Source organism: Recurvomyces mirabilis (genome assembly GCF_035927965.1).
Source record: "Recurvomyces mirabilis strain CCFEE 5264 chromosome Unknown scaffold_47, whole genome shotgun sequence".
NCBI lineage: Eukaryota > Fungi > Ascomycota > Dothideomycetes > Mycosphaerellales > Teratosphaeriaceae > Recurvomyces > Recurvomyces mirabilis.
Window position 1 is genome coordinate 83,520 of NW_027041981.1, and position 23,342 is coordinate 106,861.

General features: G+C 53.8%; 11 protein-coding genes across 11 annotated transcripts; 6 read left to right on the top strand and 5 right to left on the bottom strand.

The window, feature by feature from the left end:
• Positions 1 to 601: 601 nt before the first annotated feature.
• On the bottom strand, positions 602 to 1,131 carry LTS14_010685 (uncharacterized protein; the record flags this gene model as incomplete). The annotated part of the gene is made up of 2 exons (XM_064843361.1): positions 602 to 612; positions 636 to 1,131. 2 exons carry the CDS (start codon positions 1,129 to 1,131, stop codon positions 602 to 604), a joined length of 507 nt encoding a protein of 168 aa, XP_064689072.1.
• Positions 1,132 to 1,622: 491 nt separating this feature from the next.
• LTS14_010686 (uncharacterized protein) lies at positions 1,623 to 1,799 on the top strand (the record flags this gene model as incomplete). Its single annotated transcript, XM_064843362.1, has 1 exon — positions 1,623 to 1,799. One exon carries the CDS (start codon positions 1,623 to 1,625, stop codon positions 1,797 to 1,799), a length of 177 nt encoding a protein of 58 aa, XP_064689073.1.
• Positions 1,800 to 3,648: 1,849 nt separating this feature from the next.
• Positions 3,649 to 5,271, top strand: PHO84 (Inorganic phosphate transporter pho84; the record flags this gene model as incomplete). The annotated part of the gene is made up of 5 exons (XM_064843363.1): positions 3,649 to 3,861; positions 3,936 to 4,050; positions 4,116 to 4,266; positions 4,631 to 4,980; positions 5,033 to 5,271. 5 exons carry the CDS (start codon positions 3,649 to 3,651, stop codon positions 5,269 to 5,271), a joined length of 1,068 nt encoding a protein of 355 aa, XP_064689074.1.
• Positions 5,272 to 5,958: 687 nt separating this feature from the next.
• On the top strand, positions 5,959 to 6,487 carry LTS14_010688 (uncharacterized protein; the record flags this gene model as incomplete). Its single annotated transcript, XM_064843364.1, has 2 exons — positions 5,959 to 6,207; positions 6,260 to 6,487. The coding sequence occupies 2 exons, from the start codon at positions 5,959 to 5,961 to the stop codon at positions 6,485 to 6,487; spliced, it is 477 nt and encodes a 158-aa protein (XP_064689075.1).
• A 1,893-nt stretch (positions 6,488 to 8,380) lies between these two features.
• Positions 8,381 to 9,701, bottom strand: ARR3_4 (arsenicals resistance; the record flags this gene model as incomplete). Its single annotated transcript, XM_064843365.1, has 4 exons — positions 8,381 to 9,121; positions 9,174 to 9,228; positions 9,281 to 9,368; positions 9,419 to 9,701. 4 exons carry the CDS (start codon positions 9,699 to 9,701, stop codon positions 8,381 to 8,383), a joined length of 1,167 nt encoding a protein of 388 aa, XP_064689076.1.
• A 1,907-nt stretch (positions 9,702 to 11,608) lies between these two features.
• Positions 11,609 to 12,055, bottom strand: LTS14_010690 (uncharacterized protein; the record flags this gene model as incomplete). The annotated part of the gene is made up of 2 exons (XM_064843366.1): positions 11,609 to 11,890; positions 11,957 to 12,055. 2 exons carry the CDS (start codon positions 12,053 to 12,055, stop codon positions 11,609 to 11,611), a joined length of 381 nt encoding a protein of 126 aa, XP_064689077.1.
• A 401-nt stretch (positions 12,056 to 12,456) lies between these two features.
• LTS14_010691 (uncharacterized protein) lies at positions 12,457 to 14,085 on the bottom strand (the record flags this gene model as incomplete). Its single annotated transcript, XM_064843367.1, has 7 exons — positions 12,457 to 12,495; positions 12,617 to 12,877; positions 12,935 to 13,014; positions 13,069 to 13,312; positions 13,380 to 13,459; positions 13,649 to 13,796; positions 13,954 to 14,085. 7 exons carry the CDS (start codon positions 14,083 to 14,085, stop codon positions 12,457 to 12,459), a joined length of 984 nt encoding a protein of 327 aa, XP_064689078.1.
• A 557-nt stretch (positions 14,086 to 14,642) lies between these two features.
• LTS14_010692 (uncharacterized protein) lies at positions 14,643 to 15,374 on the top strand (the record flags this gene model as incomplete). The annotated part of the gene is made up of 2 exons (XM_064843368.1): positions 14,643 to 14,742; positions 14,794 to 15,374. 2 exons carry the CDS (start codon positions 14,643 to 14,645, stop codon positions 15,372 to 15,374), a joined length of 681 nt encoding a protein of 226 aa, XP_064689079.1.
• Positions 15,375 to 15,632: 258 nt separating this feature from the next.
• On the bottom strand, positions 15,633 to 18,782 carry LTS14_010693 (uncharacterized protein; the record flags this gene model as incomplete). Its single annotated transcript, XM_064843369.1, has 1 exon — positions 15,633 to 18,782. One exon carries the CDS (start codon positions 18,780 to 18,782, stop codon positions 15,633 to 15,635), a length of 3,150 nt encoding a protein of 1,049 aa, XP_064689080.1.
• A 1,080-nt stretch (positions 18,783 to 19,862) lies between these two features.
• On the top strand, positions 19,863 to 22,232 carry LTS14_010694 (uncharacterized protein; the record flags this gene model as incomplete). Its single annotated transcript, XM_064843370.1, is given in 2 exon segments — positions 19,863 to 21,602; positions 21,618 to 22,232. The coding sequence occupies 2 exon segments, from the start codon at positions 19,863 to 19,865 to the stop codon at positions 22,230 to 22,232; spliced, it is 2,355 nt and encodes a 784-aa protein (XP_064689081.1).
• Positions 22,233 to 22,321: 89 nt separating this feature from the next.
• LTS14_010695 (uncharacterized protein) lies at positions 22,322 to 23,077 on the top strand (the record flags this gene model as incomplete). The annotated part of the gene is made up of 1 exon (XM_064843371.1): positions 22,322 to 23,077. One exon carries the CDS (start codon positions 22,322 to 22,324, stop codon positions 23,075 to 23,077), a length of 756 nt encoding a protein of 251 aa, XP_064689082.1.
• Between the last annotated feature and the right edge of the window lie 265 nt (positions 23,078 to 23,342).

The following is a 23,342-nucleotide window of genomic DNA, read 5'->3' on the forward strand; positions in this document are numbered from 1 at the left end:
GATATCTTCTTCCTGTCGGTCCGAATCAGCACCACTCTCGCTTTCGCTATGCCGACAGTTTCTCTGTTCGCAAGGAGACAACCTTGGTGCGGGTGAGGGTTTAGAATGTATAATCGTGTTGACATAAAACTGTGCAATGCGCTTAATTGTGCTCTACACCAATCTTCTTTCAATACCTGCTTGTCTCGAGGACTGTGGCACATACCTACAGTCTTCGGTCAGGTAGACCACAAGGCGCGTCTGCGCGAAAGTTGGTGAAGCCCGGTTGCACTGTAAGAGCAGTCTCTGCATCTACCAGACCAAGTGTTGGTTAGCGAGAGGCCGGCAACGTGACCACAAAGTGTTTGTGGGAGTTAGTGTGCGGGCGTCCGCACGATGCAAGATCGTGAACAGAATACTTGCGTTGAAAATGCCACGACAATTGATGCACCTGCGATCTGCGATCGGGTTATAAAAGATCAAAACCTGCGATCATGGAACGTGGTAGGCCACGGCGACAGCCAAAGGTAGGCGCGGACAATCATTATTCATTTTACATACTGTTTCAAGCCTCGCTTCGCAACTGCCGACCATTGCGCAGACTCCGACGTTATTGCTTTCGCTAGCCACAGGCTGTAGGACGGCATGGGACTCACAGTGCGTTGGTTCTGCCTCGCATGTATGCACGACCGTGTACTGCCGATGAATTAACACCGAGATTGATCCAGCTTTCGGGTGATCATGTTGAATGTCGTCCTTAACAGGCAGGCCGTTAGGTTCGTAAATGCGAACATCACAGCCCAGGCGGAAAACGATGCGCGCGCACCCAAAGGCCAACAGGCGTGAGTAGGAGCGACTACGCATGCTGCCGAACAGTACCATCACCTTCAGCCGATCGCCGTCGGTCCGCTGCATATCCGCTTCGGCCATCTTTAGAGCGGTGCTCAGCTCTAGCCTTGCCACCCAGTCGCTGCTGGCCAAGTCGTCGTGGAGGAGGAACGGCCTGAACTTGGCACGGATGGCGCTGTCATCTTCGCCTTCGGGGACAGCCAGAGTCCGCCGAGCATATGGCGGATCGGGAACAGTGATGATGGTCTTCCTAAGCACCGCGGTATTGTTAAGATCACCATTGCCGTGTACTTTGTTCGCCATGGAGTGCGCTTGTGAGGAGTATACGGATACCACCTGTGCCATTGCAGGATGTCGTTCACGAAACGCCGCTTTGCGAAAGTGGGGAGAAGCAGAAGCCGAAGCCGAAGCCCAACGACGTGATTTGGTTCTACACCGCTGCCTATTACACACTTGCCCAGCAACTTTTCATCTGCCACATCGAAAGCGTCATTCGTGTGGCAATTGTACCTTACATGTCAATATAATCGCCCAAAAAGAGCGTCGTCATAATGTCACGGCAAATATGTGTCTCCATTCCAATCCACTGTTCCACGTGTCGGCCCGCGCCGGCTCCCAAGACTAATAGCAACCGAAGACCAGTAAGTTAAGTACATGGACCGGTAAGCTGAGAGCCGTGTTGCTCTTCGTTGCACTACCGTTGTCCTTCGTGCCGTTTATGTTTGACACGTCGAAGCTCCAACATTATCAAAGCGGCACAGAAATACGAAAGACCGACAAAGTACACCATCCTTATGCGGCAGCACTTCGACTTATTCAATGCCCGCTACAGCGAGCGCGCCGAGCGGGAGGCGAAGCAAGTTCAAGACTGGAATGCAACGCAAGAGAAGGAGAAAGCAGGCCGCGAGGGTAACGCAGGGACTATTAGGAGTGCAGAGCTTGTCAACGGCGTCGACGTCAATGGAATATGATGGGTTGTTGGAAGATAAGTCAAACTTGAGCAGGCATTTTACAGGCCCTTCAGTCACAAGCAGTGGGAGAACTTGAACCCTTCTTCGGCCAGAAACAGATCACCTCTGTCTTACTACAGAAGGGCGTATACAGCCGGCCAGTCGTGTTCAAGTCACAGCAGGAGGCTTATTACCAGTATAAGCGGACATGGAAGAGTGCGCTTCCTTCTATACACCGGACAGAGTGATCTAACACGGCCAAATCAGCACCGCCATCGTCTGACCACTCTTTAGTGGCGTGATCGCTGTGAGTGCATGCAATCAGCCGCAGAGTTCGCCAAGGCGGCTGGTAGTGTGCGAATACCAGCTGCAGAGCTGGGGAAGCAGATGGGGTCCCTTTCAGGACTTTGAGGAGTGCCTTTGACGCGCAGCAAGCGCTGGACAAGCACAGATGATGTTGTTGCACATCGGGACCAAACGCCCAGACACTGTAGCTGCCCTTTGCACCGTTGAACACTTTGACGGGCATGAACACAACGCGAGTCGATGGCGAGAAGCAGTTTTCAAGCAGAACGCTACATTTTCAAACGGCCAGCCTCCACCAGCCTTGCATTTCGACCCCAGATTTCTTGCACATGTGACTATGGCCTTGTGGAAACACACCGTATTGGACATTAGTAGCAGGTACCTAGAGCAATAAATTGACCTACTCGACAAAATCTCGAATCGCTTATATCGCAAAACACGACTGCATTACGGCGACGTGAAGGTGCCATCACGTGCTGACATATGCTCCGCACTTGAAGAGCAAGACGAGCACGAAGGAAAGGGGAAGGGGCTTTGGAAAACCATGGAGCATGCGTACATTTTAGCAGTCCTCGACAGTGCTAGGCATTCCTGCTGAAACCCCTGTACTAGCAGGAACAAAGCGTTCTTGAAAGCCATGGAACATTATCGATCGACTTCATCAATGTTGCAGAGTGGGAGCCTTCTGATGGCATGACCGCAGCTCGCATCTGTGCGGATTGCGTTCTGAACTGTGACTACAACACTCCAGCTGAGCTCGTTGGGGTGGATCGGGTCGTGTGCTTGAGCCGTACGCTCAAAGAGGAGCTCCGTTATAAAATCTGTCTAGATGACGACGTGGAGCTACGAACGTCGTTTGAGACTCTCAGTTCTATCGAATGGGCTAAAGTTGCTGAAGGGGACGTATCATCTCAGTGCCAAGGCGCGAGCTCCTCACCACAATCATCCTCGGCATCGCGCTCGCCCAGCTGCTCCTCGCACGCCCAATATGCATGAAGGATATACCGGGAGAAGAAGCAGTGTGCATGATGTTGGCGTCTCGCAACGCCGCGTCAGCGACCGCGCTTTCACTAAGTCAGCTCTTGCAAAAGATTGCTGCGCGTCCTTCAGGATGTCCAAATCGAACAGAATGTGGTGTGGCAACATTATTATTGATTGGCTAGCCGCACAAGCCAGTGAAGCACTCCAGACGGTGCTGGTGACACCCGGTGGCAGCTGTGCTCTACTCGAAGGTTTATCCGTATACCTGTATCTAGTCTAAGCACTTCTCCCGGCCCGCTCTGTCCGCACTACTGCCCTTGTGACATGTTGCTATGCGCGGCTAGTTAGAGCGGCATGTCACTCTTGTTCTAGCACGGACTAGCCGTCACTATACGTACTACTGCCTTACCAGCGGCTCTCGGGGCCATCTCGAGCACTTACTTCACTGATCTTGCTGGGTTCCTGCACTAAAAGTCCCCCCAATTGGTCAGTGGACTGCTCCCATACTTTCCCTTCTCGAACATTTGCTCCTCGGCTCCTTCCCACCTGTCGTCCACGTCGGCTGGACGTCCAGACGCTCGCCATGGATGTTAACCCAGCAGCTCACGACCTCCCCCCTATGTTGTCAAACGACGACCACAACACCACCAATCCCGAGCGAATCTGGCACCTCGCGTACCCCGAGGCACGCATAACCCCTGCCCGCATCTCCCGCGAGGCCGTCCTGCAACTTGTCACATCCGCCACCAAACCCAAGGAGTACGTACTCGTGGACCTCCGCCGAGACGATTTCAAGGTAAGTCCAAGCAACAGCCAAGACTCCCTGCTCAATCCACCGCTCAGGTACTAACGCTGAACCCCTTTTGACAGGGTGGCGCAATCGACGGCTACATCAACCTGCCCGCGCAGAGCCTCTACCCAACGATCCCAGCGCTCTACGCCTTGTTCCAGGCCGCGGGCGTGCGGCAGGTCATCTGTTACTGCGGTGAGTTACCGTCCGGGGCACGAGCGAGTCAGTGTGTCGCTAATCGGAGGGCTTACGGTCTGCAGGTTCGTCGTGCCACCGCGGGCCAAGGGCGGCCGGGTGGTTCGCCGACTATGTTGCCGCGCAGGGGGCTCCCGCGACGGAGAGTCTGGTCATGACTGGGGGCATGCAAGGCTGGGCGGCTGGGGGACCAGAGTTTGTGCGGCGGATGCACAGGTACGATGCGGGGGAATGGTGGAGGAGTGCCCCATAGTGGCGGAGGAGGAGGGTCTGTCTTGAGCGGGATTCCCGGACGATCTTCGTCCTGGGGATGTGGTGACTAGATGCATAGCCTTGAACGAGTGGGAGTGCAACGCTGCTACAGAGCAATCCGGTTCTTCGTGTAACATTGCCACCAAAGACGTGCCTCACAGGATGGGCTCGAAATGCTGCGTGGCTTCCAGGCTCGCGAAAACCGTGGGGCATGCATATGTAAAAATTCCATGTCCGCTATCGATCGTCTATCAATGCGACGTAGGTATGCAGTTGCAACAAGACGAGAAATCTAAGTGTTAACGATTCATCGTTGATACCCTTCCAGGGCGTTGTTTGTCAATGTGATGGATCTTCACAGCAGTCACTGGGAAAGGAGGTCCCTCAGTGCCATTGGATTTTCCTTGGCCGAAAATGTGTACCATAGCCTGCACAACACGGTGGTGGGTAACCTTACCCTGGCCCTTGCGGGAAACATCTCTGGTTACTGGGTCTCAGCTGCGACAATCGATACCCTTGGTCGTTGGCTCATACAAAGTGGCAGTTTCGCCATCTTGACGATCTTGTTCTGCATCTTCGGATTTACCTATCATAGCCTGTCGTCTAGCTCGCTTATCGCTCTCTATGTGCTCTGTCCGTCCTTCTCGAATTCTGGAGCCAACTCGACCACCTTCATTGGTGAGTGACCGCACCACAAGTCCGGCCAACGCGGGCACTGACATTGCTTTAGTTTTCGAAGAAATTTTCCGTACACGCTCCCACTCGACTGTCCATGGGCTTTCCGCTGGTGCAGGCAAACTTGGTGCAGTCATCACTCAGGCATTGGTTAGGCTTCTCAAGAACAAGGGTGCGACCGACAAATCGCTCAATCATGTCATGCAGATTTTTGCTGCCTTCATGGTTTGCCGCCTCGGCACCACTCTCCTGATCCCAGAGACGAAGCGCCAGTACCTTGAGTACCTTATTTAGAAGTACCACGATGAAATTGGCAGCGAGGACGCGATAAGTGAAGACGAAAGACGTGCTGAAGAAGGTGAAGGTGTAGTGCGCACAAAGGCGGGCTGACTCCTGCAAGGATGATGATGATCATGATGGTGGTCGGTTACGATTGAGCGAGTGACACGAAGGATCAATGGTTTGCAAGATTTTGAGGGTCGCCAGCAAAACAATATCGCTCAGTACATAGTTGCGCTTGATTAAGTTTCTAGACAAGACCATAGACTAAGATTGCTAGCCTGAATCGCTGCGAGCCTGTCAGGAAGTTGAATTTGAAGACTGTCGAGCGTCGGCTATTATGTCATTGCCAAGACAACTGTAGCAGACCTCCTCTCACAACGATTCTTGTCAATGTCATGATCGGAACACCTTTTTCGCACCGGAAAAAACCCCTGCTAATGTCGGACCACGCAATGTCTGCCAAGACAAAGGTGCGCGATAGAATTTTTGCACTACTATCATCATCGCCATTTCACCTCGATAGGCTAACCCTCGTCGTAGCCAGAGTACCTTGCTCGCGTTCGTCGTAACCAGCAGCATTGTCGTGAGCGTAAACGTGCACGTCTCGCGGATCTAGAAAATCAAGTGCAGACACTGCAAGCTCAACTAGCCAAATCTTCATCCACAACATCAGCCCTAGCATCTACGAGCCCGATTACCATGGAAGCGCTGCAAGACGTTCTTCGAGAAAATGCTGGATTGCGTGGTCTTTTGCGTGCGCTGCACGTTGACGACGAGGCGCAGAACCGTTACATCAGTTCTGCATCAGAGAAAGACCGAGTGGCGCCTCCAGCGGTCGCGCTGGACCTTCCTGCAGGCCTGGAGTGCTGGGAGAATAGCCATGTTGGCGGTTCAGACAGTCCGGATCTTACGACAGTCGCACAACAGAGCTGGAACACTCATTCCTGGGTACGTGGCCATCTTTTCACGACAAGGTAGACTGCTGACTTACCTACAGCAGCCGGCCAGCTGGCTGAGCCTTGCCAATAATCTACCGGACTTCCCCGCCACTTCGCTCGACGACATGTGCTTGGCTGCGGGATTAAGGCCCAGCACCGAAAGCATCACAAATGCTGCTAGCACTTTACCCGATCTTCAGATGCAGACACGGATACCAGCACCGAGCGAGGCGACTACCAGTCGGGGGGGAGCGGTTCACCACAAATCTGCACACAAATCCCGCGCCTAACATGCACAATAGCGATACGCAAACCATAGAGCGCTGCTTCCTCGAAACCACCGTGCGAGTACAATCGACAGAGACAACCACTGCATGTTCCGTAGCGCTGTCTATGATCTTTCAGCACAATCGTAAAGGCATCTCGCTAGCTGAGCTGCACCATCGCCTACGACCAGGCTTTCTTGCGACCAACGGACCATCCGATGAGTGTCGATTGGACAACAGCATACTGTTTAATGTACTGGCTGATGTCTCGACTGTGTAGCAGAAATATGCTGTAGCAAGGACATTATGCCAGACTTCTCCCGTTGAGAAGAACGATTCGTCTTGCTCCCAATGTTTTCCCCAATCTATGTCTTTACCAATCGATCTCGCTCGTGGTGCAGCACCAGCTTACGTTCGCCTCAGACCCCACTGACATCAATGCCATTAATGACATCTCCGCTCGCCGTCGTAGATGCATTGCCTACTCGCCCTGCCGTGTCTGTCTTTGCTTTGACACCCTCATCTGCATTGCGCTTCGATTTTCGTACGAGGCGTTCGCTGTATCGACCACTAAACGGATCGAAATGCTGCCGTATAACGATGGTGTACTTTACAAATTCCTCCACACGCAATCTACTACTCTCTCACGATTTCCAGACAGCATAAGTCGGCTTCTTCCCCTAACTTCCACGTAGTCATCGTTCTTGTCGGGATCCGCGGCTTTAATGAATTGAGTGTAGGCCTTGCGTCGGGCGCACCAACCCAGTGCTTAATACGATCCGGTCGAATTGGTTTTTTGAACTCGCCGGTCTTATAGCTGAGTTAGTGTGACACTCGAAAAGACTAGATCAGAACGAGGAATCTACGCACAAAGGTACTATGCTGTTTGGACGAGTTCCACACATGACTATTGCTCCACCTGCGTGTGATGTTGCTAGACGTTATCTTTAAAAGGCAGGCCGGTAGGCTCAAAGCCACGAACGTCACAGCCTAGACTGAAGAGGATACGCGCGCACTCGACTACAAGCAGGCGGGAGTATGAACGAGTACGTAGCCTGCCGTATAGCACCATTATTTTTAACCAATTGCTACCTAAATTTGATGTATCCGCCTTGGCCATCTTTAACGCGGTACTTGGCTCCAGCTTAGCCACCTAGTCGCTTGTAACCACATCGTCGCGCAGGAGAATCGGTCTGTACTTAGTGCGGACGGTGTTATCGTCTTTACAGGCGGGGATTGCTAGTGTACGCAGAGCATATGCGCGGTCCGGCATTCCACCGTCTGCGAAGCACTTCTGTTGTGTTGAGATCACCATTGACTCGCACCCTGGCCAACATTGATGCTACTCGCGAGAAACGCGTTGCCAAGTGTATTAGCGTAAGAGTGCCCGTCCAGAGGTTCATCATGAAGGCTACGATCGTGACGAGCATACCACAGAAGAATCTGCTAGCAAATGGCAAGCCGGACTTGCCGATGGCGTGAGGACGTCGCGGTGGTCGGGATTTCCTAGCTGCAAAAATCCGATCTGACACAGCCAGCGTCCGATTGGACAAGCACTGATGACATATCATCGTAGCAAGTGACACATCAAGTCCAACACCGTCTCAGTCACTCCTGCTCAACGAATCCAAAGGTATGTGTCTGCCGATGACATATCGTTTGCCGTACTGCCACCACATCGCCACTTGGTGGCTCCTCAATTCTGCGGCAGTCCATCAGCTCGTGGTGCACCATAGGGAATCGTTGCAGGGAGCGATTCATGAAGGGACCGATATTGACGAAATGAGCGCCGGAACATGTGGGATGTACACACCCTTCCCCAAAACTCTCGTGCGCGAAATGCTCATGAGTTACAAGTGCAATGCAAGGACGACGAAAGCGAGAAAGGTCGTCAACACGAATGGTACAGATTACATATCACTCCCAGCCTCTCTTGTTGGCAAACCATCGCACAAAGTACACCAAACCCAGCAACACCGGCACTTCGATCAACGGTCCGACTGTTGAAGCAAGTGCCTGGTCACTGTTTGGTCCGTACGTTGCTACTGCCACCGCAATTGCCAATTCGAAATTATTCGAAGCAGCCGTAAATGACTGTGTCGCGGAGAGCTTGTACCCGAAGCCTAATTTGTGGGTTACAAGCAGCGTTAGGCCGAAGATAACGACAAAGTAGACGATCAGTGGCGCCGCCACTCGTACTACCGAGACAATCTGGTGTACGACTTGCCGGCCTTGGCTAGCGAAAAGCACAAGAATCGTGTACAAAAGCCCGATTAATGACCAAGGCGCAGCCAGCTTCAAGAAGACCTTTTCGTACCAATCGGGGCTGGTGAGCTTGCGAAGGGCGAACCGTGTGATGATGGCAGCACCGAGTGGTATTCCAAGGAATGCGGCGACGCTGATTGCGACCGTGGAGTAAGAGACGGTAATAGTGGATTTCGAGCCGCTAATAATGTTAATAAAGAATATTGCGAGAGGGGCGAAGAGGACCATCTGCAGAATAGAGTTGATCGCGACCAGGATTGCGCAGTACTCGCTGTCGCCACCGGCGAGACCGGTCCATATAAGGACCATTGCGATGCAGCGCGCAAGCCCGACGAGAATCAAACCCTCTCGGAGGCCTTCCTTATCGGGCAGGAAAGCCCAGGAAAGTGCGAGCTGTAACGGGGTTAGCCAGCGTCAACATACGTTCGGCTATACAGATACATACCATTACCAAAGGAGCAACGATCCAGTTCAAGATGATGCTGAAGCCGACTTGGATCCTATAAGAGGCGTCAGTCTACGTTTCACGTCCATGGCGGTGCAGATGCTTACCAAAGCTCCTTCTTCGCAAACGCTCTATGCAGTGTTTCATACTTGACTTTGCACAAGATTGGATACATCATTACCAGCAGGCCGATGGCTGTTAATCGTTAGCTGCGACCAAACCAGGGCAACACACAAGCTCCTCACCAATGGGTATTGATACACCGACGAACTTCCCCTTCTGCAACGCCGGGCCCGTACTCGGGACGAAGTTGCCCAGCAGGATGCCAATGATCATCGCCAGGAGGATCCATACCGCGAGAAAACGATCGAGCCATCCGAGCGCTTTGTACGCAGATACATTCTCATTTTTGCGATGCTCTGATATGTCTTGCTTTTCTGCATCGCCATTGCTCGCCGCTGGTATGGACGTGACCGTATCATCGCTTGGAAACAGTTGCGAGTCTTCCATCTTCGCCTTTCCAAACATGTTGAGAACACCCGCTGCAAGATTTGTCAAGTTGTATTTGTCCCTCGAAGACAGGGCATTCCTTTCGTAAGAGCGCTGCAAAAGCGCAGTCGTTGTATATATGGGATCTCCTTGGCAATGAAGGAGTGTCGCAACAAGACGCTGATTGGCCAGTCTTGCTGACCATTCTGGTGACATCTTCGAAACTTGGCGCGTGAACAGATTTTGCACTGGTGACCGGCGATGTCACTGCTTCTCACACTTGTTCGTGAAGAAGGCGAATTGCTGCTGACTTGAGACTTGGCATACCAGGAGTTGATCTAAAAGGACGACTAGCTCATTAGCAAGTGAAGCCTTCGCCTATCATCGGTCCACACATCATTGGAAAAAACGGCAGAGAACCCTATCATGTTTGCATCGGCGAACCCTGTTACCGAGAAGCCTTGGTACGAGGCATACCCAGTGGCGAAGTCGAAGGCCAACCCAATCACCCATGACGAAGTGCTACAAATGCTGAAGGGCAGCGCTAAGCAAGTCAAGGACTTTGTGCTCGTTGATCTACGTCGCACAGATTACGAGGCATGCCGGAGAGACATAACGTTTGAACCGCGTTTCACTTCCTAACGCGCGCTATGATACGCAGGGCGGCACGATCCATAGTTCCATCAATCTGCCCGCACAGAGCCTTTGGCCTACAATCCCTACGCTGTACCACCTCTTCGCCGCCGCGGAGGTTCGTCGTGTGATCTGGTACTGCGGTAGGTGACGTGCTGGAAGCAACAGAGTCCACGCGACTGTTCGTCGCTGTGGGAAAGCGCTGATCGTTCGCCAGGCTCTTCTCGTGGACGCGGCAACCGAGCCGCCGCATGGTTCAGTGACTACATCAACGATCAGTCCGACACCCACATGGAGAGTCTAGTGCTGACGGGAGGCATCAAGAATTGGGTTGCTCAAGGGCACGAGTACACAGGCTACGTGCAGGACTTTGATGAGTCCAAATGGTGATGGCATTGCAGGACCTTGATGTGTCCAAAGCGTAATGGTGCAGCCATGACGGATAGCGCAGCCTTACATGCTCCTGGACCTTGGCGGCGGCGGAGACCCGCCAAAGAACGTGTCCCGTTCCTCGGCAGAGAAGCCCAGAAATCTTTGCAACGAACACTACCTTTTGGCAGCCTGCTTACGGCCCTCTTGCCAACACGTACACGATCAAGAGCTCAGTCTTGATGAAATCGCAATTCATCGCTCCGGTGATCAGTCTTGTCGTAATTACGATTGCTATCTCAGTCACCATTGTCCATGTGGTGCCGCTTGCAACACGGGTGCAAAGTGCGTCTTTTCTGAGATACCTGGTAAGAATCTCCACTGCATCGACGACCAGCAGAAGGAACCTGCGCTTCAATGGACCGAGGGTCCGCCCTATCCCGCGAGACTCTTATGAAGATAGTATCATGAAATCACTGGAAATTTCTATTATAGGGTGCCCTCGAGCTTACGGATTCCGACTGAACCAATAAAACCCCATGTCAATGCAATATAACCGCATGGAGGGTATCGAGATATCATCCTCAGGGACGACCGAACCCTCTATGCTCGCGATTGTCTCGATGCCTAACCCGTTGCCTGTGCCTTGTCAGCCTTGCCTACTTGTGTTGGAATGTCCGCCTCGTTTAATCAAGGGTAACTTGCCCAAGGTAACTTGGGTCTTATGGACATTGTTGTCGCGGGGCTGGCGTGACTTGAGCTCGCCGCCGAAGATGTAGACAGATGAACCGACAACACTAGCGCAGACGGAGGAGCGCTTGAGCGGCTCGCTTTCCGCCAGCTTCGTCCATCTTGCAGTTAGCCACATAAGAAGATGGTTGAAGAGGGCAGTGGCTCAGTATTCGCCGAAATCTTGATGTTTGATACAGACGTGAGGGGGATAATTACATCAGGGTCACGTAGAGCACATGTGGCTCGTCCTCCTCCTGACCAGCATACCTGTACTCATCCTCCATCATCGGCCAGTTCGAAAGCATGGTGTCTCGATGTGTGTGTACCTTACTTCCCTTTCGACGATAGGTAGCCTTCAGGGTTTGGACGGCATTTAGCAGGGGCACCGGCGGGCTTTTCAGCGTCCCCGTCCGCCAGGACACTCCTTCCTTCTCCATCTTCCAAATGTTCCACTCTACCACTCTGCCGTACTTTCCGTCCGTTGGGCTCGCTACCTGGTATCAGCTGCAAATTCCAGCTACAGCTATAGCTACGAGCGTTACCAGCCTGCAAAGCCCTACCATGTCTTGAAGTGAACCAGTCACGCCGCGCCTCAAGTCCTCTAAATCGAACTCCATAGTCACTAGTTGCCGGCGCATGAAGTCCACTTCGTCAGTCATGGTTTGCGAAGGCGATTTGGCCTATCACGTATTAACCCTCTAGCTCTTGTAGGATCTGAACCATTCGTACCTGCTCAGAACGCTGGAGCAGGCGAAACCATGTGCCATCAAAGAGGTCTGAGAGGGGTCCAGGACAGAGGGTGTAAGACTTGAGTGAGTAGGCTGGCGAAGTCAAGTTCGATGAGTGCGTCACGTGGCGCGGTAAATCGCAACGGGCTTTGCCCGCTCTCACTTCCTCTGGCGTAGATACTTTCAGCCTTTCGAGGCCGGACTAACATTATTTACTATAGCGCACACTGGACGCCCTCTAGCAATACTACAGGAAGGGATCGCATAGGCTGTGATCGCACCCAGAATTACGAAGAGCAAATGGTACTTATATCATCAGCCGTCCCTCGCCCTTACTTCTGCACAGGCACCGCAAAACCCTTCGCTTCGCACTTTGGACACCAATCAGTCACGGCAGAACACACTACGAGCGACTTACTGACCCCTTCCAGACTTAACAAGTCAATTGCAGCAGCCGCCTTGCTGGCACGTACCTACAGTCTGGCAACCCACCAAGCATGCGTTGGCGCTCGCAGTGAGCCTAACTCCCTCACTAAATTCTGGCTCCTTTGAGCGGCTCACGCGCAACGATGGGTCGACCTCTGGCTGCAGGGTCACCGAGTGTATCCCATATGAGTGCAGGCACTCATTGATGGCGTTGGCGACCGTCATGAACTCCGGCAGGTTGTCGACCACGATGTGTGCAGACGCCACGGACTTCTGCTGGTTGAGCCGCCAGATATGCAACTCGTGGACAGCTTGCACACCTGGAGTCTGTAAAGCGATTGTGTCAAATCAACGGTGGCCGATCATGCTCTGAATTGGACTTACCTGTTCCATATCATGCATGACATCCACAGGGTTGACGCCCTTCGGCACGCTCTGGAGTAGTATGAGGCCGCTCTTCTTGACTGGAGGCACGAGTCAGCCTGGCGCCTATTGGACATACATGCTGTTAGTATTACCGAGAGGGACAGCGGATGCGAAGATCATGATCGAAATGGTGATGCTGATCGCTGGATCAACGTAGTAGCGACCAGGAGAATGTGTCTTCCATATGACGGCCCCTACCAGGATGACACCCAAGTTGTTCGCTGCGTCACCAGCCACGTGGATCAAGATGCCCATGAGACCCAAATCGCGTTCGGGCTTGCCTTGACCCTGGCGGTCGGGTGCGGCATGGCGATCGTCTTTGTGCGGGCGCTCCATCTGTGTGTATGGTACGAGGTCAGTACAGGCGCAGCGGGTCGGGTCATGTGCAAGCAAGTGCGCTCACCTCCATTGGAGCAGATCCGCCATCGATGGAGCCGATGCGAGGGTCGATGTTGGCCGCGTGTTCGACATCATGGTCGTGCTCTGCACATTTGTCAGCAAGATCACGCGTCGATCGCGGGAGAGTCAGGCCTGCCGTGTAAAACGGTGACGCTGATGACGTTCAGCGTGAAGCCAACGCATCCAATGATGAGCACGAGTTTCGGGTTGCTGATGACTGTGACGGGGTCAGAATTGCACGCTTGCGGAAGGAGCAGTTGGCGGAGCGCGCACCTTCAATGGCCACAAAGCGCTCGATGGCCTGGAGGAAGATGCTCACGCCAAGTGCAAGCAAGAAAACGCCGTTGAAGAAGCCACCGAGTAGCGTCGCTCGCTGCCAGCCGAAGGACAGCTCAGGGGGTGCTTGGTCGCGCTCGGAAGCCTGTGTCGTGGTGAGCAAAGTTGAGGAGGACGCGAGGTGCACACTCTACTTTGCACTCGCCTTGAAGGCCGCAAGCTGAACGACGAAGCCGACCAAGTCGTTGAGCTGGACAAGATTAGCGACTGACACGCCTTGCTACACGTGAGGGGCGCCGTACGTAGTGGAAAGCATCAGCGATGAGCGCGAGAGAGTGTGTGTAGAAGCCGACCGCGATCTCGGCGATGAAGAAAGAGAAGGAGATGCCTATGATGATGGAGAGTTTTTGCGTCTTGCTGAGGGACGTTGCCATGATGGACGGTCAATGATGTTATCAGGATGGTGGTTCTCGCTTCAGGTCGGTGTTTGTTTTGCACAGCGTTTGCGACCGCGCTTGCTGGAGAGAAAGCTGCTACTAGGTGGCGCAGCGCCTTGCATTACGCTTGGGCCGCGTCACGTGACCTTTGACCATCAAGGTGCTTTCGAAGTCTGAATGAAGTGAATGTCGGTTTGAAAAGCTATATATGCTGCAGGACGCCTCCGCGAACGTAACCTTTCAATATTCGGGCTCTACCCTACCACTATTCGTCGCTACCGGCACCTGCCGCCATCGGCCTTCGTGCCAGGCTACCACGTGACTCGGATTTGGGCTGTGGCTGAAGGCAGCGACTACGTGGCAAAAGCCAAGCACTTTGGCCGCGTCATTTACTGTTTCCCTTTACCGCATCTTCCTGTGACTGCTGCTCCACCACCTGCACGACACGGCACAAATGACCTGCTCCAACCTTCGAAGCGACAGATCGACTTTCGAAGCGACACGACACGACATATATCATTACGTGATAGTGTCCTACGACACGACACGAAATAATGGCTGAGTTCGTCAAGAAACTTGCCGCGCAAGCTGCTTCAGGCGGCTCTGGCGGATCGGGCGGATCTACGGGCGCTGAAGGGGCGAGTGGTGGCTTTGGTATGGGCTCCCTTTACCAAGAAACGATGATTGGCGCTGACCACGCTGTAGTGCACAAGCTGTCCGATGCAGTGACGAGAAGCAAACACCCTGGAGAGGGTGGCCAGGGATACGGCCAGAACCAGGGCTACGGCCAGAACCAGGGATACGGATCCGCGGGCTACGGCAGCAACCAGCAGAGTATGTATAACACTCAAGGGCAGGGCTACCAGGGCCAGTATCCTGGAGGCGAGCAAGATAGCCACGAGCAGTACGCACCTGGAGCTTATCAGCAGGGCCGTCACAATGAATACCGCGAAGGTGGCCGTGGTGGCCACGAACAGGGAGGTCGTGACCGCTACCAGCAAGAGGCACACGGTGGCTTCGGCGGGTATCAGCGCGATGAGTATGACCGCGATGAGCGCCGCGGGTACGGCCAAGGCGAACACGTTGGCTACGGGCAAGGTGGACGTGAGGGCTACGGCCAACCAGGACATGGCGAGTATCAGCAACGCGGGCACAGTCTCTATGAACGCAGTGGGCGTGAAAACTACGAGCAAGGCGGGCATGGCGGCTACGAGCGGAGTGAGCATGCCAGGTACGAGCAAGCCAGACGCGGCGAGTCCCATGAGGACGGGTGCGACGGGTATTAGGAGAGGAACTCGGCAAGTGCGGCGGCCTCGAGAGTGCGGAGCAGTCAATGAGTGTAGCAGCTCTAACTATGTACTCTGGTGGTGACGCCTGCTAAGAAATATGTCCCAAGGCCGTCAAGCATACGTAACGAGTGGCTCAAGTCTTTTATTCCTCCTGATGACTGTTGTGCAATGCAGTGTTCTCACACAGAGTAAGTCAGCTTGTGACATGTTGAATGAGGTGCCAAGATCCTCACGTCTGCGCAGTAATCCTTAGCTTCAAGCTCTCTTCTTCCCTCCCAAAAGCAGAGACATCGCAGCCATAATCACTGGGCCCACGCTCACGATCTCCCCAAGCCCGGCATAGGCAGGTGGCACTCTAACCTTGACGAATGCACCAGCTGCCAGCAGGATGGCGAACATATTGTAGACGCCGGACCAGGCGAAGTTGAATGCAACGCATCTAAAAGCACGTTTAGAGATGTCAAGCAAGGTCACCACACCGTCTAAGCCGCCGAGCAAGACAACATCCGCAACAGCCCCAGCAACATCGGATGTTGTGCCGAGTTGTACACCTACGTTGGCTTGGGCCAGTGCTACCGCATCATTGGTGCCATCGCCGCAGAACATGACCTTCTTGCCGTTCGACTGCAGTTTGAGAATGTAGTTCCTCTTTTGTTGTGGTGACTGGCGAGAGGCGGTATTGGCGATATCGAGCTCGCGAGCGGTCGCCTCTACGGCACGATGGTGATCACCACTAACGATGTGAGTGCAGATGTTGCGGCTACGGAGAACATCCAAGGTGAATCTCGCTTCATTCCGTAGAATGCTCTCGACCCCGAGGGCCAGGACCGGGACATTGTCGATGGTCATGCAGAAGCAAGACATGCCTTGGTCGAGCAGCTGCGCCACCGTGACATTGCTTTGTATCTCGAGCCAGAAAGGGCTACCTGCTTTGACAACGTGGCCGTCCCACTCCGCCTGGATTCCCGAGCCAGGAACAGATTTGATACGTTGTACAGAGTTTGTGACTGTTGAGTGGCCTCGAATGTACGCCGCCACAGCCTTAGAGACTGGGTGATGGTCGTCCTTGACGAGATGCTTGGCGATGCTCAGTGCCTCGTCATGTGTGGCTTTGTTGCTGAGTATTACCTCGCTGGCGACATGAAGGTCTGCCTTGGTCAGGGTGCCAGTCTTGTCGAATACAATGTCGGTGATCTTGAAGCCTTGTTCAAGGATATCGGATGCCTTAATGACAACGCCCGCATGCGCTGCGACCCCACCAGCAACAATCAAGACCATTGGTACCGCCAGTCCAAGAGCACACGGGCATGAGATTGCCAGGACAGCGATAGCGTAGGTTATAGCCGTGCCCACCGCACCTCCGCCGTTGTCTCCCCGTACATTGAGTGCTATGACAATCCAGATAGCGAAGACAATCACTGCAATAGTGACGGCGACCGGAACAAACAACGAAGCGATACGATCCGCCAGATCTTGAACCCTTGGCTTGGCCGCAAGAGCCTTCTCAACTGACTTGGCAATGTCACTAACGCTGTTGGCCCCAGGCAGACGGGTGACTCGAGTATGTAAGCTACCTTCGCCGTTCAGCGTCCCAGCAATGACAAGATCGCCTGCCTGTCGAGTCACAGGGACTGCTTCTCCAGTGAGCATAGACTCGTCGACAGCACTAGCACCAGAAGTAACAAGGCCATCCGTGACGATGCGGGAATGCGGTGGTATTATGATCTTGTCTCCGAGCTGCAGAAGACGAGAGTCAAGCTCATACGACTCTCCATCGGGCTGCAGGAGCAATGCGCTCTCCACTTGGAAGGAGTGGAGCGACACAGCGCGAATAGCCTTGGCGCGAGCGATATCAGCAAGGAGCCGACCAAAGAGAACCAGAGTTATGAGCAGAGAGCTGGTTTCGAAGAAGGCCTTCTGTTCCAGTTTGACACTCGACTCTTCCAGAGCGAATGCAACGACACTATAGGTGTAGGCAGCAGTAACACCAATCACAACAAGCATGTCCATCTCAACGACCCTGCTGAAGATGAGCGCTTTCAGCGCGGGAGTGTAAAATTCAGGGATTGCGATGGACTGCACCACACTTGCCAAGACCAGCGAGATGATGCCTCGGGATTGGCTTGAAACCGGGTTCGGTGCCCAGTTGAGGACGACCACAGGAATCGTGAAAGCTGCCGCGGTAATAACGTACCATGTCAGACGAAGCAATCGAGCTTTACCTTTGGAGGAGCCTGCTTCAGCCACTGGAGCAGCAAGACTGACACCAGTGGGTAGTAGGTCTCGTGCGCCGATGACGAACGGATCGTAGGTGACGCGGTAAGGACCCGCTTTCTCCCTGACAATCGACACAATGCCTCCCTTTTCCGAATGGTCGAGTGTATTAGCTGCTTCCGGAGACATATGCAGGTCCAAAGCGAGGTAGCCGTCAACGACGGATGAACACTTGAAGCCCGTCCTTTTCTCGACCAGAGGCACTACGTCGGCCATGTGGGCTACCGCGGTATCGAGCTCGAAAGCGGCAGTGCCGGAGACGAAGGTCACCTGAGTCTTGTAGACTCCTGGGATCTGGTCAAGGACGTTTTTGACTTTGTTGCCGCAGCTAGTGCAAGTCATACCATCGACTTTTAGCACGACATGCTCGCGTGCGGCACTGTGTTCGACATCGAGATCGATAGCATTGTGGACGAACATTCCGGTGACCTTGGTCTCTGAGACGCTGTCGCTGCAAAAGCCCTTTGTCTTGCGAGTGTCGGTGCAGCAGTCGTCTTTTGCCTTACTAGTCTGAGTGCAGCAGTCATGTTTCGCCTTCTCAGTGGTGATGCAGCAGTCGTCCTTTGCCTCCCCAGTGTTGTTACAGCAATCGTCCTTAATCTTCCCAATCGTGATGCAGCAGTCATCGTCACGTGTCTCGCATTCGCTAGTGCCAGTGTAGCTGTTCTTGCACGGGTCGGTCTCTGGCTGGGCGCAGCAGCCAGATTCGCACCTAAGGTTGCAGCTGGAAGCTCTAGACAGAGGCTTATAAGTGCTCTGCAGCGGAGCGCTTGGACTGCCGCAAGTCTTGGATTGCATCGAGAACGCCTTTGGTACCTTTCCTTTTGACGTCTCAATGACCGGAGCAGTATATGCACTGCAGGCACCACTTCCCGGCAAACTGCCATCAGCAGACAGCAAGCAGCAGCAAAACCCCAAATACTCAACCACCTTCCGGCAGATGCACAGCTGCTGCTTCATGAGTGCCCCGAACCTCTCAAAGGCCGCATCAAGGTGAGTGCTGCAGACGGAAGCAGATATATCGGCCTCACGCCTCTGTTCCATAAAATTACAGCACTCGTCATTGCACTCGCCGGGCGGGTTGGCCTCGAGCATCGTGTTAGAGCATTCGTCCTTGTACTTGCCAGACATGGTCGGAGAAACGTTAGCCTTACTGCAGCAGCCAATAGCAGCGGCCTTGCCTTCATACTGGCAACTCGTTTCATTATTCCAGAATGCATCTCCATCATCGCAGCGTGATGACAGCGCATTTGCATCCACGCCGCAGGCTTCCCCCTCTGGCTTGTCGCACTTTTCAGGCAGTTGCTGACGGTCAGTATCCTTGACATTGCCAACTACTCTCTGCGTGTCGCCCTTGAAGTTTTGCTCGCCTTTCTCGAGGGCGCAAAGCCGAGCAGCGATGCGGCGCAGGCATTCCTCTATAATGTAGAGCAGTCAGCAAGCAGGCAGTCACCAATCACGTGTGGGCTGTGGACGTATTCGATACCATTGCAGCTACGGCTCATGCGACTTGAATGTGATCGATCCATAGGTGACATGTGTAGGGCGTGTTCGAGTTTGTCTATCAGTTGCTTGGGCTTCTTGCCAATACGAATAAGACTTAGGCTACCTTCCTTTGTCCAGATTTGAGAGTCACCGGAGCTTCCGGGAGCAGCCGCATACATTAACAGAGCTGGCACTTACACTCGGTTAAACCATGGACCAGACTTGCCAGCCAATAGCTGTCCGTTGCAGCGGTCCAAAGATCTCGGCGCGTATTTGGGCAGAACGCAAGCGAGGTATCGGGGCGATCCGAATGAATTATGGAAGTGATGGTAGTGAATTCGCGCCTAAACGCCAAGGCGCCGCGCTCGTCATTGCGATCGAGACTACTCTGGCCGCTACTAGCCGTGCTTATATGCTGGTTCGTATCGTTCCATTACACGACCCGCAATATTTGGAGACTCTCGACGGCAAGTGCACAACTTGCGCAGCCGAATGATTCGGTGCCAATCAAGAATGGACACGTTAGCCGATGAGTGCGCGAGTTGTGCGGCATGCGCGACTTCTGCGGAATGGACAGTCACCGTTGGAGAAGTTTGGATAGCAGCACTGTGTCCGCTCACGACTATAGAAGCCTGCGCATCACAGTCACTGGCGTTTCCCGTACACGATCCCGGTCATCCTGCTTTCCAGTAGAACTACTGCATGCTAGATCACCACTCGCTCACGATGTCGACACCTGATGCGGTCTCCCAGCGATTGGACCAGCGACGAACGACATTGGTCGTCCCCAATGCTCATTGCCCTACTGATGTTGCCTTCATCGACGCCGCCCTTGCTCGACTTCACCCTCCGCCCATCTCGGTGGCAACGTCTATCGTGACGCATACCGTGGCAGTACATCATGATCCGTCATTGAAGCCGCGCGTGATTGCAAACGCGCTAGACGAGGCGGGCTATGACGTTGAGTCAATCAGCCCAGAAGGAACGCGAGATACACCCGTCAGCCCAGGCCGGCGGGACGGAAGCTTCTTTTCACGATCGCTTAGGAGTTGGGGTGGGGGAGAAAAAGCAATGGACAAGGAGACGAAAATAGAGCGGCATCGGTCGCACTGTGAGCTTTGCCGTGCTCAGTACGAAGACGCAGGCCGCAGGACCGATAGGACCGACCAAGGCACTCCTGAATATCCAGCCATAGCGATTGACTCTCTGTCGTCACAACCTGACAACCTCTTCCGGGCAACCCTTTCGATCAACGGCATGAGCTGCAGCTCCTGCATTGGGAAGATTGTTACAACTCTGGAGGAGAGGGCGTGGGTGGTTTCCGTCAACGTTGCCATGGCGACGCAGAGTGCGGTCATTGATTTTCGAGGAAGAAATGCCGACGCTGCGCAATTCATCATGATCATCAACGACCTGGGCTATGAGACAAGCCTGGTAGACGTAACGAAACTGCTGACACAGGCAGAGTCCGGGCCGCGCGCTGCTCGGGATGCGTGGAAAATCAGCTATTCCATTGAAGGTATGACCTGCAGCTCCTGTGTAGGCACAGTTATGCAGGCAATCCAAGATCTTAGCTGGGTGCAGAGCGTAGACGTCAGTCTTGTCAGCAACAGTGCAACGGTCATTTTCGAAGGGAAACATCACCTGGACGAGATCACTACTACGATCGAGGATGTTGGCTATGGTGCCACCGTGAACGATGTAGTCCCCGTCTCCACCGGAGTCAAGTCACATGACGGCCGCAGATCATTGTCCATCAAAGTCAATGGGATGTATTGTCAACATTGCCCCAGCAAGATTGCCGATGCACTCAATCGATTCAACGGGCGGGTGACCATTGATAAGTTCGGGGCTGTGGAAGACCCCATTTTCGCCGTCTCGTACGTCCCCGAGGCACCGGACTTCACAATTAGAGCCATTCTTGCTGCCATTTCCTCATCTGATCCAGCTTTTGCGCCGACTGTTTACCATCCACCCACTCTGGAAGAGCGCGCGAAGCGGATACATGCTTGCGTGCAGCGGCGGATATTTAATCGGGTCCTTCTCTCGATTATCGTCGCCATTCCCACCTTCGTCATTGGCATCGTATACATGGCGCTTGTCTCTGCGACTAACTCTGGACGCCGATACCTTATGCAGCCTTTACATGGTGTCAGCCGTGCAGAGTGGGCACTTTTCGTCATGGCCACTCCTGTCTATCTCTTTGCAGCTGACGTTTTCCACCGCCGCACAATCAAAGAACTTCACTCTACCTGGAGACCGGGAAGCTCTGTCCCTATGCTACGCAGATTCTACCGCTTCGGGAGTATGGATATGCTGATATCTCTGGGTACCACGATCGCTTACTTCTCCTCTCTTGCCGAACTGATCATCGCGGCGGCTTCGCCTCGCACGAGGAGCGTCAGCATCAACTCCACCTATTTCGACTCCGTGGTCTTTCTCACCATGTTTCTGCTTATTGGTCGCGTTATTGAGGCATAGAGCAAAGCCAAAACTGGAGACGCTGTGGCTACTCTCCAGCATCTACGACCCAAGGAAGGACTCTTAGTGCTGGCAGATGGTGAATCGAAAGCTGACAGACGGGTCGAGGCTGTCAATGTGGATTTGATCGACCTGACCGATATCGTGAGAGTCGTCCACGGCGGATCTCCGCCCTGGGACGGAGTCATAGTTTTCAAGGACAGCATTTTCGATGAGTCTTCCTTGACCGGCGAGTCGAGACCTGTCACGAAACTCCCTGGTGATACTGTCTACTCCGGTACGATCAACAAAGGAGGGCCTGTCTCCATTCGAATCACTCGCGCAGCGGGTGACTCAATGTTGGATCAGATCATCGGAGTGGTACGTGAGGGTCAGGCGCGCCGCGCGCCGATTGAGAGGGTAGCCGATTCGCTCACCAGTTATTTCGTCCCCGTTGTTACCCTCCTCGCTATTGCCACGTGGTTGATCTGGCTGGGACTCGGGGTTTCTGGCGCTTTACCTCGGACCTACTTAGACATCGAGACGGGCGGCTGGCCTCTGTGGCCCTTGCAGTTTGCTATTGCCGTCTGCAAGGGTCTTTCACTATGCCCGATGGGACACATGACTTTGAGATAATAGTTGGGAACGAAGCTTTCATGACCGATCATGGCATTCAACTACATAGCACTACCTCCGCTACTCTAGATTCATGGAAAGGTCAAGCGATGTCAGTGGTTGTTGTTGCGACGAGAGGCATCGCACCTTCACAGACGGACATCTGGGAGCCAGCTATGGCCCTCGCAGTTTCTGATGCTATCCGACCGGAGTCCCGCTTTGTTGTTGAGTCGTTATCGCAACAAGGCGTTGATGTATGGATGCTTTCGGGTGACAACCCAACAACAGCCTGTGCCGTCGGCGCTATGGTTGGCATACCACAGGATCATGTCATTGCAGGTGTACTTCCACAGCAGAAAGCCGAGAAGATCCAGTATCTCCAGAGGAGCCAGGTGGCGAAGAGATCGCGATCCTTCTTGGGGTTTGGAAGGGCAAGTTCGGAGCGCCGAGCGATCGTGGCGATGGTTGGTGCCGGCGTGAATGATTCGCCCGCCTTGACCGTTGCGGATGTCGGTATTGCCTTGGGATCTGGTTCGGACGTGGCAATATCTTCAGCGGACTTTATCCTCGTCAACCAAGACACGACAACGATGCTGACGCTGGTCAGCCTCAGCCGATTGGTCTTCCGAAGAGTCAAATTCAACTTCGCCTGGGCTCTCATCTACAACCTTCTGGCTCTGCCTATTGCTGCGGGAGTCTTCTACCCTGTGCGTAGCAATGGAAGCCATGTCAGGTTGGATCCTGCTTGGGCCAGCTTGGCGATGGCCCTGAGCAGTATCAGCGTGATCTGCAGCAGTCTATTGATGAGAAGTAGGCTGCCAATTGTGGGGTTCAGAGCGATGAAGCTTGGAAGGGGAGAATCGTAAGGTCGACCGCCGCTGTCAAGTCAAGCTTGCGTCCTTGATTAGAGTAAAGGTTGCCGAGGTTGTTGATGGTGGAAAGTGTTGACGTATGCTTCGGTCGCCATGCCTCCTCCTTCCCTCGCAGCGCCCGCACATACACCTCCTCCGTCTCCTGCATTCGTCCTTGATTATAGTAGAGAACGGCGAAGTTATTGACGATGGAAAGAGTCGACGTACGCTTCAGTCGCGATGCCTCCTCGTACCCTTGCGGCTTCCGCACATACATCTC